Source organism: Phalaenopsis equestris, unplaced genomic scaffold, assembly GCF_001263595.1.
Source record: "Phalaenopsis equestris unplaced genomic scaffold, ASM126359v1 Scaffold232463, whole genome shotgun sequence".
Taxonomy (NCBI): domain Eukaryota; kingdom Viridiplantae; phylum Streptophyta; class Magnoliopsida; order Asparagales; family Orchidaceae; genus Phalaenopsis; species Phalaenopsis equestris.
Window position 1 is genome coordinate 108178 of NW_018250428.1, and position 17745 is coordinate 125922.

General features: G+C 33.3%; 1 protein-coding gene across 4 annotated transcripts; it reads left to right on the forward strand.

Annotated features, from left to right (window-relative positions):
• Positions 1-745: 745 nt before the first annotated feature.
• LOC110038315 (DNA polymerase zeta processivity subunit) lies at positions 746-17293 on the forward strand. Of its 4 annotated transcripts, none has more exons than XM_020743116.1 (5): positions 746-872; positions 936-1055; positions 1144-1262; positions 16547-16736; positions 16830-17293. In XM_020743116.1, the coding sequence occupies exons 1-5, from the start codon at positions 845-847 to the stop codon at positions 17036-17038; spliced, it is 666 nt and encodes a 221-aa protein (XP_020598775.1). In that variant the 5' UTR covers positions 746-844; the 3' UTR covers positions 17039-17293. The 4 variants fall into 4 exon arrangements, with proteins under 4 accessions (XP_020598775.1, XP_020598776.1, XP_020598777.1 ...); XM_020743117.1 differs by having other exon boundaries at positions 747-872; positions 1144-1256; XM_020743118.1 differs by having other exon boundaries at positions 748-872; positions 975-1055; positions 16830-17291.
• Positions 17294-17745: the final 452 nt, after the last annotated feature.

A 17745-nucleotide genomic window follows, 5' to 3' on the forward strand; every position in this document is an offset into this window, starting at 1 on the left:
CTAAAAAAAAAAGCTAAATCCAACTCTCTACAATTTTGTCTCCATCTCGCCCATTTCTCCTCTGCGGCGTAAATCTAAATTTATTAAATTTTACTATGAGGAATATTTCACAAATTTGTCTGCCATTGCTTGGGTGCTCATCTCTGATCAGGAATTTAATAAATCCACTTGAAGTAAATCAACGCCTTAATGAAAAAATTATTGTGTATGAAGAGCGCACACAGAGTTGTGTGCTCTCTCCAATCACAACCGCACATCAACCCAAGTTTATTTGATAGTGGGTCTCACTTTTATTAATTTTTTTTTAAATGATCAATATGGGGCTGTGATTAAAAAGCGCACTCAGCTCAGTGTGCTCTCCTTAAGCAATAATTTTCAGCGTTAATGAATTTCTCTTTCACAGAAATGCAAGGGAGCGAAAGGGGATATTTGCCCATAAATAAAACGCCAACACGGGCCGAAATGTTTCAATATTTACTAGTTTTGGTGGTAGGTTTGTAATAGTAGTGTTTAAATATTAGATGTGTAAATACAATAATTTTTGTTGGTGTTGATTTAAATCCACTTTACTTAGTCCGTTTGGGCCAGTTTATTTGGTGTGTTGACGTTTTGAAAACGCACTTGTTCTGTTTGGGTAAACTGCGTTTTGACAGCTTATGTGTTTTAAAAACGCTGAAAACAAATATTTTCAGATCGCACATAAATAAGTGCGGTGACAACTTTTGGGTAGCAGTATTATGATTTTTTCAAAAAAATAAAAATTTAGATTAAATTCTCCGAGATGTCTGCTCCGACTTGCGCAGTTCGAAAGCACCGTCCTGTTCTTCGCGATCTTTAATGAGGAATGGATCGAAAAAATGTCACTCCTCAAGGTAAAAGCCTGCCGTGACTACACATTACTGTGTTCTCACTGCCCCTAATTTCATGTTCTTAAGATAACAACTCATATGGTCGTGAATTTCATTTCTTCGAAGGACAAACTGCTCGTATCTTAGTGGAGTTTTTAGAGGTGGCCATCAATTGCATTGTTTTCCTTAAAGGGTTCTATCCAGCGGGTAAATGCCACTAATACATTCTTATTTTCTCTCTTGACTTTACCTTTAAGATTCTGAAGCATTTTCAAACTTTTTCTTTGTATTCCAGGAGCTTTTGAGAGGAGGAGGTATATGAACGTCGTGGTTCAAAAAGCTCGGCACCCGCAGTTGGACAACTACATCCACTCTGCTACTTCTGAGCTGCTTCCGTTTATCCAGAAGGTTGCTGTATGTTCCCTTGTTCTTTTCTGCGTTTTCCTCGTAATTTGGTAGTGCAATTTATAGTAATTGTTTTCAATAGGCAAGAAAATGAAATAATAAAGTGTTTACCAAGAATTTTTCCTCATCTTTGATTCATCATTCTAGGTTAGAGGATGATTGGAAGTTGAAACTGACGATGTCTTTAGCAAATTAGAATCTCTGGCGGTTGGAAAATATCAGGAAGAGTGGGAAAGATGTTTAATGCTTATGGTTTAGGGTTAACAAGTGTTCCATTCTATGTAGCCCTTCTCAAATCAAGATCAATTTCTTAAAACAAGTAAATATGGATTATCACTGATTTATCCAACAAATGATAAGGATTAAGGAACAAGAAAATTAACAATTCAAATTGTCAAATTTTTTCTATATAAATATTTTTTATTTTCATGTTTGTGTACGGGTATAAAAGCGTTCTCAACTTTTATATAAGATGTTGATCATTGTGATTGATTTTTTCATTTATTTCAGTTAATATTTTTTCAATCATTGAAATCTTTGTTTCTTTCAACGCAAATGCAATATATAGAGCATTTTTAAAATATTAATTATTCATTTAATTTGTCTATATTATCATGGTCTAATTATTGAAAACATAAATTGCATTTGAAAAGTAAAAGAATTGAATTTAGTATATGTTGAAAATTATCATCGTCACTTAGGGTCCGTTTATGATATCTTTCTGTCTGCTTTGTTTTCAGACCGCCGCCATAGTTCTGTTTGTGAAACTGCTTTCTTGCGGTTTTTTAGAAATTTCTATGGTAGAAAACTGTTGTTTTCAATCTGAACTGTTAAAGTATGATGACTATCAGAAAGCTGAGATCTGATTTTTTGAAAATAAAATAAATTTGTAATAGCTATTGCAGTTTTTTGAAAAAACAGTTTTTCTTATAACAACTTCACAACTGTTTAATCAAACAGCTGCAGCTGCCGCAAACAGACTCTTAGTCTTTAACTTCCTCCTCTATCTAATATCTATAAACATAAATTATAGTACCATATTAAATTTCTTAATCTCCTTCATTTTTTAAATTTATACATCTTTAATTTCGTTGAGGGTCTATTTGGGGCAGCTGCAGCTTCTCAGTTTTTTAGTTGTAGCTGCATTGCCTCAAGAAGCTGCTGCGGGAAAGCCGACTGCCTGTTTGTTGCAGTTGTGTGAAAACAACAGTGAGATAACTGTTTATGAAAAAATAACCATTCTGCCCATGTTTAGTAAATTTTGTTTGTAACAGAAATGTGACATCAATATATTTGATATTTCAGAAGCAGAAATTCATTTCAAGAAACAACAAAAATTTTGATACACCACTCACTTAGCAATGAGTACCAAAGTGCTAGTAAAAAAAAAACCAATAAAACTGCAAGAATATAATGATGTTGTTTTTAACATTAAGGCGATGGATGCCACCTAAACTGTCGAAACCTACCAACAAGAGTTAAGTACCTCATTCCATGAAAGTAAATTAGCATCAGAAAAATTCTAAATATCCTTACTTCAAGAGTGCTGGAGCCAATCTGTGTGACCTTGCAGCATGCTTCTGTAAGCTTCTCTGTCATGTGCGTTAAATGTGAAGGGATGGGAGGTGATAGAGAAATGCACGAGGTGGGATGGCAACAGCAGCCATAAATGTCCCAGCCTCTATACGATTTGGCAAAATGGTGACTCAGATCCATATAGCTTCTTCTTGCCCTTAATAAAAAGAGTGCTAGTACCAACCTCTTCAATACATGCTCCATAGGCAATAAAAAATTTAGCAAGATCTGAAACCTCTGGCTCCTATACAACAACATAGTTGACATTCAGAAGCCCTCATAGAAAATGTGATCTAACTCCTAAATCATAAGCATTTTTATCAGGTTCATAGGAGCTCAAATTCAAAAAGAACCCTTGAAGGAGTTCATTTAGCTCCATATAGTTATAAACCATTGATCAACTGACCAAAAAGCAAAAATATTTATATTTAGATAAACGACAAGGTTCATATGGCATGGTTCATGATTACAATTGAATCAACAAACAAGAAGACAAGTTGAAGCCTAAATGTTATATTTCGTGCCCTCATCTACTTCTCAAAATATGAAAGAATGTATGAGTGCGCGAGGATCCCATCAATAATGGCTTAAGTTAATGTACGCAGTTTTAATTTTTGACTCAAATCTATAACTTTGAAATCATAATAGATATGGCCTAATAATTGCTCATAAGATACCACCTTCCTAAATAAATTGTAACAATGGTTGGACAAAAACACCTGTCAAGAGGAAAGCTCTCACCATAGCTGCATTTGTAAGCACAGAAACACCGTCAGCCATGGATGCTGCCATCATGAAGGTTTCAGTTGCTCCCACACTAGGGTAAGTGAGATGGAATGATCCTCCAACAGGGCCTTTGCCATTTGCACCATACACACAAACCTTTTCCTCTTTGTTTATCAAAGCCATACACTTTTTAGTACTTTAAATCAATATATAAAACCTCATGACACTGGAGGCAAGTTGAAACTTCAGTATTGAAGCACAAATAACATGTAAATACCCAAACCAAAAAAAAGTATTTCGGTAAAAGCAAGCAATCATAGGTGAAATTACAACTTTCATAGGTTAAACAAAATCACTTGGGCTCACAATCCATGGAATCCGGTACCACTTCACTTGCAGTGAGGAGGAAGAGGAATGTCAGAGCGCTATCCCAAACTGTGCGGAAGGGGATCGCGAGGAGAGGCTTACCTTACGAAGGATGGCTGGCTGGAGTCGAGCGCACACGCGACAGTGGGGATGAGCAGGCTATGTGAGGTTCGACGTCGATGCGAAGGGGCAGGGGTATTATCGACGAACACTCCCCATGAATGCGGGCGCGGGGTGCAATCCACGGCCCGCGTTCCACCCGATTCACGTCCCGCCGCGAGTGTGACGCCACACCAAAAAGTAAAAAGTTGCGGCGGCTAGCCCCGCAACGCTCTCATGCCGCGGTGCCAAACATACCATAAGTTTATTCATTTAGAATCTCAATTTTTATGAAATACACTTTTTAATACAAGAACAATGTAATTCTTAATCCTTTATATATTTTAAAATTTAAAATTTAGGGATAGTTTAGATCATAAAATAATCGGTTAAATTTCAAATTTTATGATAAATGGTAAAAACTTCTCTGATTTATTCATATTTCAAATAAAATTCTTCTTATGCTCAATCTACTAGCACTTCTACCAAATCTATTATTTTCTTAATAAAAAATTCTAAATATTTCTTAAATTTTAAACTAATTTTAGGGGTGGAATATTATATAAAATAATAGAAATACAAATAAAATTTACATCATTTTTTCATTTTGTTCCTCAGCTCAATCAACAATTCCTTTAAACCTTTTGATTCATATATCATTTTATTTTTAATTTTTTTTTACTATTTAAACAATTTAAAATAAATGCTCAATAAACATTAGAGTTAAAAAATCCTATTTGAAATTTAAAAATTACATTCACACCAGTATTCTTCAAGTTCATCTAACTTATTATTTCTACTTCAATGTTTCTCAATTTGCACACATTGCTTTTGATTATTAACGGACTTGCTCCTTTTGATGTCTAATCGAGCTCATCTTCCCTCCTCACGCTTGATCACTGCTAAGATTTTGCACGCTCGATGTCAATCTCTCAGCATTATACACAATATCACGTGTAGCTTACAAGTTGGTTTCTTAGCATATATGCATATGAATATCTCAGTTATATTTAATAACATGAGTTGATACTGAAATATGATATTAATAAGCGATTTTGTAATCAAGAAATCCAATTTATAAGAATTTTATGAAAGCATGGGTCAGAGAGAGGTGCCACCTTGGATAAAGCATCAAAGATGTAAGAATGATATCCACATCTTTCAAATATGGTATGTTTGCACCTTTTTTAATTATTTTTAATTCTTTTGTGAAAAACAAGGTCTATGCCCCACTTTATTAAAAGGAAAAAAATACAAGAGAATTAACAGAGCATAAAAATAGCAATAATAGAGAACCTCATAAAGGAACTTAATACAAAATTAAGACTAGTAAATAAAAGACCTAAAAATTAAAACACACTGAGTCAACTTCCTCATAAATGACAACAACAATATTGTAAAACAACCCCAGCTCCAACAAGATCAGCTCCAAAGCAGTATGAAGACAAAAGTTGATTTAGGAAATGCAAATAGAGGACACTAGAAGCAGCTCCAAATGTTAACAACAACAATGTGCAAGAATTTCTCAGGTTGACAAAAATAGTTCCAAGAATAGTAAAATTGAAACAGTTCCAAAGAAACATATAGATTGATCTTGATCTTGATGTAAAGACCTTCCAAAATAACAAAGGTAACAAAAATAATTAGAAATAGGTATATTTATGTAAAAAATGATGAGCTCAGAAAGATCGGATCTTACATAAACCATTAAAACTCCATTAAAGGACATGATATATATTACGTAAACAAAGTATATACAAACAAACAGTTGAGCTTTAATGTAGTAAGGTTGGCAATCTTCATATCCTAATAACTAAATCTCAAATGGAAGACCAAGTATAATATATGAAGAATAATGCTATGAGCAACTATAGAAAGAAATAAATTAAAATTTCATCCGGTTTGTGCATTTATCAAGATAAAAGAACCCATAATATATAAATCAAAATTATTTGGAACCGCCTAAGTTGGTTCAACTAATAGAAGCTGAAGGAGAAGAAGATTGATTCACCCCAAGCGAAGAGATGAATAAGACTCAACCTGTGCAAAATAGAGAAAGAGAGATGAACAAAATTGCTTGAGGGTGACCAGTCGTGGCGAAAGCGACATGTGTTGACACTGCGAAGCAAAGATTGACAACACTCGAGCAAGTGACCAACATCTTGTCGTGGAGACTAAACCAGCTAAAAGAACAATATAGAATGAGAGCAGGTGATGAGTACTCAATGTGGGAGGCAAAAATTGAGTATGGGTGATGAGCACGACAAGAGAATTTTTGAGGAACGATGTAAGATATGTGTAATAGATAAATCACATGCAGTATTATATATAGTGCCAAGAGATTGATGTTGAATATGCAAAATTTGAGCAGTGGTCAGAAAGGGAAGATGGGCTTGGCTTAACTTCAAGAGCACCATATCCATTTTTGTGAGCATGAGCAGTGCGTGCAAATTGAGAGTCAAACAGTGAACCAAAAAGGGCAAGTTGGATGAACTCGATTGGTATTGGTGTAAATTTAAATAAATTCAGATTTAAAAAATAATTATTTTGATTTAATGTTTATTAGGCATTAATACTATTTTAATTAAAAATGATAGAAATAAAAAATAGAAAAATATACGAATGAAAATATTTAAAAAAATTGTTAATTGAGCAGCGAAACAAACAAAAAAGAAGATACATTTTATTTATATTTCTTTCTTGTATAATATTTAAGAAATTTAAGAAATATTTAGGAATTGGATAGTAGTGTGATTATTGATATAAAGCTAACATAACAAAATTTTTTATATTTCTTTTCTATAATAATCGGTTTTTTTAGGATGACAATCCTAATAGGAGTGATAATCCTTGAGTTTTTATCTTAGAAGAGTAGCAAGGATCGCTACCTTTGTAAGTTTCTATGCCCTTGTGTCTCCATGGTAGAACTACTGCACATAATTAGGTTTAAGGTGAGCATTTGTCTCTAAATCTCATCGCATCAATTGTTTGTCGGTTGAGGTTACTACTTAAGAATCCCAAGTTGATGAGATCACAATAAGGGGATCCACTATAGAAAGTTATACAGTTATAATCTTACTACCACAAATGATATGGGCATGCTTTACCGCTAATGATTTGGCTATGCATTATTGGGCACGAACAAATTATTAGGTAACTCGTTTAGATGGATATATTTAATTAAATTTTTTGATGATATTCTAGTTTTTTGCAGATGAGAGTAAAGTAAATATGAACTATGACTCATTATTAAATTTGTTTAGTTCAAATACTTGTGGTGTTAAGTATCTTGGTTGAAGAGAGATCTATTTTTCAAGAATAAGTCTGAAATAAAGTATAAATTTCCCATTAACTGGGCCAAGTGGATCAAGTAGGAGAATGTTGGATATGGTCAATTGTATGCTGGCTCATTTTGATTGCTTCCATTTGAGTTGAATTAGTTTTCTTCATTTTGGCTTGACCAAGCTACTTTTAATTGGTACTCACACCTAGAAAAGTAGTTATCATTTATACTAATTTTATAAATTTTAGATGGTCCTTATCGCAAAGATGATATAAAACAAGGATTTTTTTTGTCAGGCTTGTAAAACCACTTTCGTTTTTGTAAGTAATGATCAATTTGGAAGTTGCTTCACATATTCTAAAGATTCTTGAGAGAAACTTTGATATTTTAAAAGGTAACCTTAAACTCAGTGTGTGTGTTTTTCCTTATTTTATTTTTTTTTTTGAAAAGCCCAAGGGCTGATTTTATTGAAAGAGAGAGGATACATAAAGGTTGTATGAGAGAGCCCAAAAGAGGGACCCTGCCCATACGATACAAATACAGTAATACCCCAACAATAAGATACAAATATACTCAATAAAAAGTAAAACAAATTTAAAGCATGCAGAAAACAAGTAGCTTTTTTACATATGATAGTGAGTGTGTGTGTTTTTCTTTTTATATATATATATATATATATATATATATATAGTTTTTATATATATGATATCTACATATGATAGAATTTTTGACAAGATAAGCATCATACTCACTGTACTACAAAAAGACTCTTTTAAGTAAATTGCTTAAAATGGCCAAAAAAGAGAGGTCGGAGATGGTAGGGAGATAAAGATGAAGGGATAAATGAACAGAGGAGATAGGTAGATCTTCTGATATAGTGGTCCTAGCATCTAATATGGAATATGCCTTAGCTCATATTTTGGATTAATAGAATGCATATAGCATCCAGAGGGAAGCACACATCATCTGAGCACTTATAAGAGGGGTAGTTGTTAATTTGATATAGAGAGGATTATATTTATTTCATTCAATCAAAAGAGAAAATCATAATTCCTTGTATACTTCGGAACCAAGAGAAATAAAGGAACATTTTGCCCTAACATGTTTTATAATATAATAAAGCTAAAATGAGATGTTCTCTTAGTATCTTAATTATATCATCGAGAGTACACACTGATAATTACATTAAAAGATTAATATGCAACACTACATAATTGAAATTTACAAGATTATTAGATAAAATATACAATTTGACATGTAATGAGCTCTTTGTTTGCATTTATTTTATGCATCACTTCTTCAAGCCTGCAAAATACTCCTCACAAGTGGATGATACCAACCATTTGGTATCTTTGATGTAACTTTTAAAAAGAATACATAACATTTTGGCAACAAATAGTGGCATAAAAATATTAAATATTAAAGCAATTTTTTCTTGAAATCTCTTAAGAACTACAAATTTGTCAAATATTGGTTAATCTAGGTTGAGAACTATAGGGTTTTTAAATTGTTTAAGCTAGATTCTTTAAGGGTAGTGTCCAAAAAAGTGGTCACTTCGTCAAAATCTTGTGACATAACTAATCACAGATTCTATTTCATCATTTGAATGTGCCTTAATCATAAATGACATCAATAAGTCCAATATACTTTGCATAATGTTGAACCAATGGAGTGGAGATGACCATTGGTGAAATTAAGCTGGTGGTAGTTTAGTTGACTAGGAAAGTTATTTGTAATGGAAGAATAGGAAATGAAAACTTAATCATTAGATTCAAACAGCTTTGATTTTGAAAGTTTTAGAGTTTTAGGAGGGGAATTATATGTTTTAGGAAGGGAAATATATGTGAATTGATTGGAGGGGGCAGGGGGAATGCAGTTCTTTGGAATTCGGGCTGGAAAAGCACGGCTGTAAATGGTAATTGACTCGAAAGAGATTTATGGAAAAAGGAAAGGCATTATACTATTTGGGCATAGTTAGTTTGGTTGACCAAATCTTTGATAGCGGGATGAATGAAAGTTTTGGAATGTGAAAAAGGGAGGGGTTCAAAGTATTGGGATTGTGGGAGTGGTTACATGCTTTGGAATAGTTGCAAGATTTAATAAGAATTGAGGTGGGAATAGCTGCTTTGCATGTGGAGCTTGGCATGAAGAATTTATTGAATATAGGTTTACCCTTGTTATCAAAAGTTAAAAGGGTAAAATTTGGAGTGGATTTGATTGATCGTAGATGTGATTAAGGATTATTTGGTTTGGCTTGTTTAGAAGAATTGGGTTTGGGTTGGGTTGGGTTTGCTGAACCAGGTAGAATGTTTTGGTGGATAGGTTAAACTTATAGCTGATATGAAATTCTTAGACGTGTAGTAAGGAGAATAAAATTTGTGAAAGAAGAATGGTTGAAGCCATGAAAATATGGAGATGACATCATGCAAATTATGAAGATTTGAGCTGAAGCTTGATCGAATTGTTCAAGGTATCACACATACTTTGAAGTTGATGAAATTCTGTGGATGATTAAGCCACTTTGTTAAGAACATTGTGCATAATTTTTATAAATATTCGGGCTTTTGTGGTACAAAGAAGTAATCCAAACTGCAAACTAGCTTTAGAAAGTATGAACCAAATTCAAGTTGAGGAGGTTTGATTGGTAGAGGGATCAAACAAAACTCACATTGTGATGAAATTCAATGGAGGCGGGATAGATTCACTAAAGATAGATAACAATTAAAACAATATTTTGGGGGCGCTCCATCCATTCCGCTCCCCCTCTCCTCTTGTCGAAGCCCCTGAGCAAATTAACCAGCAAACTTGATCGGCGAAATTGAGGGCTGTGAGTTTCCAATTGATTAACTCAATAAAGCTTTACATAATAACACAGTGTTATACTAGCACATAGCATAGATCAAAAGAAAGCACATAGCATTCAAGAGGAAGCACACTACTAAAGCACCATATAAGAGAGGTTTCAACAAAGTTTTTCATATGGAAAGCTGTTGGGGAATAAATGAAATGGTTTATTTATTAGGTATTAGTTAGTTAGATTAATTAGGCTGTTATTAGGTAATTTAATGGATCATAAGTGACTTGGTATGCTATAACTCTCTTTTAAGGGATAAGTAGATACACGCCCTCCTAATTGCTCGTCTCTTTTCTAGAAATATTTGTTGTATTTTAGTTAAGTTTTAAGTTGTCTGATTATCATTTGTTTTTCTTAAATTTTATGAAATTTTCTGCATTTACCATTTTGGGATCATATCAATTGGTTCTTTTGTTGGCCCACTGCCCTGCGGGTTCTACACTCTTGACCTCTGCTCCAACTGATGCCCAACCATAAGCCATAGTTGTCAATTTTGCCCTATTCCAGATTTGCTGCTCGCAGCATACCAAATTTTGTGCTGTTGTTGTTGTGAAATTTACTGCCTTTAAGTTGTGATTCCATTATTGCATCCATAGTCACCATTGTTTATTAACAGATTCTTCAGCCTCCACCCATATTTGCCTAACTTCACCCAAATTCGCCTTATTTTAAGCCATGTGTGCTATTGCAATCACCAAAACCTATCTCTCAACAGATCTTTTGCTACCATCTTCTCATTTCAAAACTTGATGCAACATGGTAACTAGATCTCACGTCACCAATCACATGCTCATCAGATTCTTCTGTTCAAGTCTCAGATGAGTTCGCACATATTGATGACCACTTTTTTCATCTATCTGGTCGTTATCTGCTCGACCTTGATGAAAGAGTTGCTGTGAAGGAGTGGATGATGTTAAGGATAAAATATATTAAGTATTTAATGTGTATTAGTGAGGTTAATCTATAAATGCACCCGTTTAAGGGGAATTAGGGCAAGCAAAATATTAAAGAAAATGAGTTTTAGCTCACCCTCTTCCCGGTCCAATGTTATATGGGGTTGTAGGTATCCTTCTAATTGCCTGTCTCTATTTTTTCATTATGTTTATAGAGTTCTATGCAGCTTAAGTTGCTACATTTTTTTCTTACCTTATATTTTCTGTTATTATTTTTTGTTCACATCAAAAGGTGTTTGATTTTCGTTTCATTCCATCAAAAGAGAACCCTACAAATAAATTTATGAAACAAGGGGAACAAATGACTATTTCCTCGACTAAAAACATAAAAAAACGTAAAATGTATTGATCAACATGAACTTTACATGTCTAGCATGTATGCCTAGCATACATCAGAAGATATACACATCATACCGCATAACTGAACATCAAAGATAACTAATACATAAAATATGAAGTTTGGCATATGAACATCTCTATGTTGGCATTCGCTTTTGCCCAACTGCCTCTAGATTTACTTAAAATAATCTTCTAACAAGTCTATGTTGGCAGTTACAATAACTCGCATTAAACCTTCTTTGATACTCCTCTCTTAATTCAAGTTGAATAATATGGTATTAACTGGTTGGTGAGCTATGAACTGTCCCCCTGAGTGGAACAGATGGTCTAATATTTAGAAGTGATTGAATTTGGTCAGAAATCAAACCAAAATAATAGCACTAATGAAAAGATTGGAAGCGCAAACAAGTCTCCAATAATCACATGGCCAAATTTTAATTTCATTTGGCTGCAAATGAACTTCCTAAGATACAAATAGAAAGAAGCCAAGTTGGTCTCGGAATAATTGTCAGCTATAAAAGATTATACACTCAGCAGCGAAATGATTAGTAGCATTATTGGAAATGTGAGATGTGTGGTGTAGATAATTGTTTAGGTCAATTAAAGAAGTGGGGCAGATGAACGCTATGTTTTCATTTTTCTCCTTTTTATTGTGAGGGAGTTTCTGTGTTAGAAAGTTCAGTCCTGCAGTTCCTTCTGAATTCTAGCTAGACGAGGGGAAAGAGCATGGAGAAGATAGATGATAGCAATGGTGAAACCAAGAAATGGTTGGCGGTGACACTCGCCCCTCCTAAATTTTTGCAAGAGTTTTTAATATCATATAGTATACTGAAATGTTGCCCTCCTAAACTTAAATATTTATTAATAATTAATTTTAATTCTAATCTTAATATAATATAGTTTCTATCATGTAAACTTAATTAGTTGTCACCTCTTGATTTCTGATTTCGCCGTCACTCTTCTTTAATTTATTGGTCACTGGATAGTAGTGTGGTTGTGTTTATAGATTTAGTGTTCCCTGCTCAGGGTTGTTATTCATATTGTTTCTATTTTTCTTTTGAAAGGCTACCGTTTAGGAGAAACATTTCTTGTATCAATTTATTTGCTACCCTTGTTATCAAGAGTTTATCCTCTCTGTGTGATATCATGCAGACTTACTCATAGATTAAGTTAGAGCAATGAGCATTGCGGCATTGTTCCATTCATCTCCTTGATTGGTTTGTTTTAATATTTATTACTGATTGCTTTAATTATTGACTATTAATGGAAGACTGTTAATGCCACTGCTCGTTTAATTTGTCTCCTTTTTCCTTGCTTGGTTACAGGTTTACCAGTTTGTTGTTTGTCACAAATTTTCCATAAATTATGCTGAATCTTTATTCTTTTAAGTGTTGGACCAACTGGTTTTGAACGCTCACTTTATTGTTATTGGCTTACAGTTCCACTCTCTCTGTCAACTAAGTTTACAACAACAGCAACAACAAAGCCTTAATCCCGCTGCATCTATATGAATCCTTTTTCTCCATTGCGTTCTGTTTAGTGTCATATTTTCATTTAGTTCTAGTAAATTAAGATCATTTTTCATACAAGAATCCCAAGTTTTCCTAGGTCTAACTCTGCCTTTCTTAACACAAGTCAAATCTGAAACATCTACTCTCCTAATCAGATCATCAGATGGTCGACGTTTAATGTGACCAAACTATCTAAGACGACTTTCTCTAATTTTGTCTGTCACAGGAGCTACACCAACCCTATCACGGATATATTCATTTTGCATTTTGTCTCTAAGTGTAAAGCCACATATCCACCTAATCATTCTCATCTCGGCAACACTTTACTTATTATTATGCTTCTCTTTTAAAGACCAACATTCAACGCCATAAAGCATTGCAGGTTTCACCACTGTCTTATAAAATTTTCCTTTCAATTTAAGCGGTATTTTTCTATCACACAAAAGGCCCGAAGCATTCCTTCATATCAACCAACCAACTTGAATTCTACTATTAACATCTCATCTATATCACCATCGCTTTGAACAATGGACCCAAGTTATCTAAATCGTTCACACTTGTTAATAATTTGATCACCCAAAGTCACACTTCTGTCACTAGAGCTACTACTACTAAAATTACATTCCATGTATTCAGTTTTAGTTTTACTTAAATGGAAGGCCTTTATCCTCCAACGTAAACCTCCATAATTCAACTTTTTCCTAGGCTTTTTCTCTCGTTTTATCCTCGAGAAGGATATCATCAGCAAAAAGCATATACCAAGGTGCATCCTTCTGTAGATGTCCAGTAAGACCATTCATAACTAAAGCAAAAAGATTTGGGCTTAAAGCCGATCCCTGATGTAATCCAACAGAAATAGGAAAATATTTGGTCAATCCTCCTTCAATTTGAACACAAATGACAACTCTAATATACATATCTTTAATGACTTCAATATATGTTATATCAACACCTTTCTTCTCAAGAACTCTCCAAAGAATATCTCTTGGAACCTTATCGTAAGCTTTTTCTAAATCAATAAAAATCAAATGTAGATTCTTCTTATTATCTCTGAACTTCTCCATCAAACCTCTCAATAAATGTATAGCTTCCATAGTAGACCTGCCCGACATAAATTCAGTTTGATTATGAGAAATCTTTGTCGTGCGTCTTAACTTATGTTTAATTATCCTCTCCCATAACTTTAAAGTATGACACATCAACTTAATTCCTCTGTAATTTGCACACTTTTGTGCATCTCTTTTATTCTTAAAAATGGGGACCAAAATACTCTTCCTCCACTCCTCAGTCATCTTTTTAGTTTTTTAAATAATATTAAAGAGTTTAGTAAGCCAAGAAACTCTCAAATCTCCTAAATATTTCCACACATCAATTGGGATATCATCAGGTCTTACAAACTTTCCACCCTTGGTTTTCTTTAAAGCCTCATCAACTTCTTTTTTATTAAATACGACGGTAAAATGAAACATTTTATTATTATTCATGATATTAAGATCACTAAGATCGATCGTATTTTCAGAAACTTCATTAAAAAGTTTATCAAAATAACTCACACACCTATGTTGAATATCTTTTTCTAAGAAAAGTACATTTTGAATTTCATGTTTAATACACTTTACTTGAGTTAAATCTTTACTTTTCTTTTCTCTTTGTTTGACTAGTTTATACATATATTTTTCACCCTCCTTAGTATCCAATATATTATAAAGATCATTAAAAGCAAAATTTTAGCATCAAAGATTGTTCTTTTAGACTCCCGACGGACCGTTTGATATTTTTTTCAATTCTCTAAGCTTTTAAATTTAAACCAATTTTTATAACATAACTTCTTATATTTTATATTTTCTTGCACATTATTATTCCACCACCAACTATTTTTATTAATAAAGTTTTTTTCTTTAGATTCTCTAAGCACATATTTTGCTACTTGTCTAATAGTATTTGTTACTTCATCCCACATAACATTTGCTTCATCATGAAGCTTCATCATGAACATCCCCATGAACATCCCAAATTTTGAAATCTTGAATTTTACTCATAAAAATAATTTTATTTGTGTTTTTTAGGTTCTCTCATCTAATTATACGATGATGAGTCCTAGTATTCTTTAACTCTTCATCTTAAAATCTCGAACTAATAAATGATGTTGGGTACTTCAATTCTCACTTGGAATGACCTATCAAAGATTGTTCTTTTAGACTCCCGACGGACCGTTTGATATTTTTTTCAATTCTCTAAGCTTTTAAATTTAAACCAATTTTTATAACATAACTTCTTATATTTTATATTTTCTTGCACATTATTATTCCACCACCAACTATTTTTATTAATAAAGTTTTTTTCTTTAGATTCTCTAAGCACATATTTTGCTACTTGTTTAATAGTATTTGTTACTTCATCCCACATAACATTTGCTTCATCATGAACATCCCAAATTTTGAAATCTTGAATTTTACTCATAAAAATAATTTTATTTGTGTTTTTTAGGTTCTCTCATCTAATTATACGATGATGAGTCCTAGTATTCTTTAACTCTTCATCTTAAAATCTCGAACTAATAAATGATGTTGGGTACTTCAATTCTCACTTGGAATGACCTCACAATCTTTACAATTTCGACGATCTCTTCTTCTCATAAGAAAATAATCAATTTGTGTTTTATAAGTAATGCTTATCTCTTTTCTTAAATGAAGTATTAGTAATAACAAAATCATTCGCTAAAGCAAAATCTAAAATAGCTCTACCTTCTTCATTAGATGCTCCAAAACCGTAGCCACCATAAATATTTTTGAAGCCTTCTACCACTCTACCGAAATGTGCATTTAAATCTCGTCCATTAAAAATTCTTTCTTCAAGAGGTATCATTTATATTAAGTCTTCTAAATCATTCCAAAATTTATCTTTAGACCCTGTATCTAAGCTACTTGAGGATGCATAAACACTTATAATATTAAAAGTCTTAGTATCAATGATAATCTTAAGGGCTATAATTCTATCTCCAACTCTATTAATTTTTGCAACATTATCTTTCAAACTCTTATCTATAGTTACACAACATTTCTAGTATTACTCTTACCAGAAAACCAAAGTTTAGAACCTAAGTTATCAATCTCCTTAGCCTTTTCTCCAACCCATTTGGTTTCTTGAATACATAAGTTATTAATTTTTCTATGAATCTTAATATCAACCCATTAATTTATTATTGAGAGTACCTATATTCCAAGATCCTATGCTAATATTAGTTTTATTAGTTTCATTAACTAATTTTTTTACCCGCATTTGTTCGTAATGTGAGAACCCTTGCTTATTTGACACTACACCCGGACACCGGTATAGCGGTTATTGCACATTTTTCACTGTATTCAGGCTATACAGCGCGTCGCTTCCAGGGGATGTCCTAGCACTTACACAATGATAAAAAAAATTCATGTCATGATTTTTTTTCGACGATTTTTTTTCGACAAGTTTTTACGCTTGCTGTCGAGTACCTAACGCAACCCTCCACTTTTCTTTGTCAACCAAGTCTGTAAACTAAAATTTTGTTTTTTTCTCAACTCCTTGATCAATGTTACTCTCTTCTATAACAGGGACTAATTGAGAGGGTTGCAGTTATTTTCTATGATAAAGATCACATTCCAGTCGAGCGATTTGTGTTCAAACTCGTCATCAGCCAACCATACAGCTCTACAGTTGAGGAGAACGATCTTCAGTTTGCTCTTAGGGCGTTCCTGTTGAAGTTGACAGTTTCTAAGCCCCTTACAAAATCCCTTCCTCCTGGTAGTATCCTCTTGTATTTTTCTTTTACTAACATAAAAATCCATTCTAAAGAACCAGTGATTCAAAAGCTGCTTAAATTTTTATTCCTTACAGGCAGCAGCTGGGAGATTACCGCTTACTTTCGTGCCCTTCCTGATGAAAATAATGACACCAAGGTGCAAATGTGGGTTCCAACCGACACGAAACAATGGCTGCAGCCTCCTTGCATTATACCAATAAAGTCCATGAGCAGTGAGCCTCTAAAAGTGCAGCTCTATATAGAACACCCCAGCCCAACCGAACTGAAGGATCAAAATAGATAAAAATGGCAGTGCATGCGGATGAGATCAAGGAAAGGCAAAGCTTCCTAATGTTGTAGGCGCCTTCTAACTTCCCTTTATAGTCGCTTTTCACTAGATGCATCAAAGAGTATCCATTTAGCAGTTTTTCTGTTGTTTATATGGAGGTTTTGTTTAATTTGACAAGCATAAGGTAACTCTTACTATGCTTATTACGAGTCTTCTAAATTGCATTATTTCTCTCAAGATTTAATGTATTATCTGGTAAAGCTGATCCTTTCAAATGTTATGATTTGGGTGCCTTGTATCTATATAGTAGAAAAGTAATTTGTTTACATGCATTCGTTTTCACCGTTAATAAATAAACACTTAACTATTGCAAGAAATGGTTGAAATTTTTGCTACACGTTTGGCACTATCTAAATCCTGGAAGTGCCTTTCTTGAATGAACTGCAGTTATTATATAAGGGAGTTGAAATAGCACTGAAGAAAGAGGAAGGTTGAGTTCATATATGTCCCCATTTATTAGCCAGAATCGAATGAATTTCAGAAGCTTACCGATAATTTTTTGTTTGTAGCGAAATGATAGATCTAGGAGTGTATGGATCATATACATATACATATACATAGACATATACACATACACATACATACACATACAGACACATACACATACAGACACATACACATACATACACATACACATACACACACATACACACACATACACA

What these genes read in the sequence shown, in the direction of transcription:
- LOC110038315 (XM_020743116.1), top strand. Translation starts at nt 845, where the DNA reads ATGGATCGAAAAAATGTCACTCCTCAAG. An exon ending in AAAAAATGTCACTCCTCAAG is followed by an intron (nt 873 to 935) that starts GTAAAAGCCTGC and finishes CATGTTCTTAAG; the next exon opens with ATAACAACTCATATGGTCGT. An exon ending in TACAAAATCCCTTCCTCCTG is followed by an intron (nt 16,737 to 16,829) that starts GTAGTATCCTCT and finishes TATTCCTTACAG; the next exon opens with GCAGCAGCTGGGAGATTACC.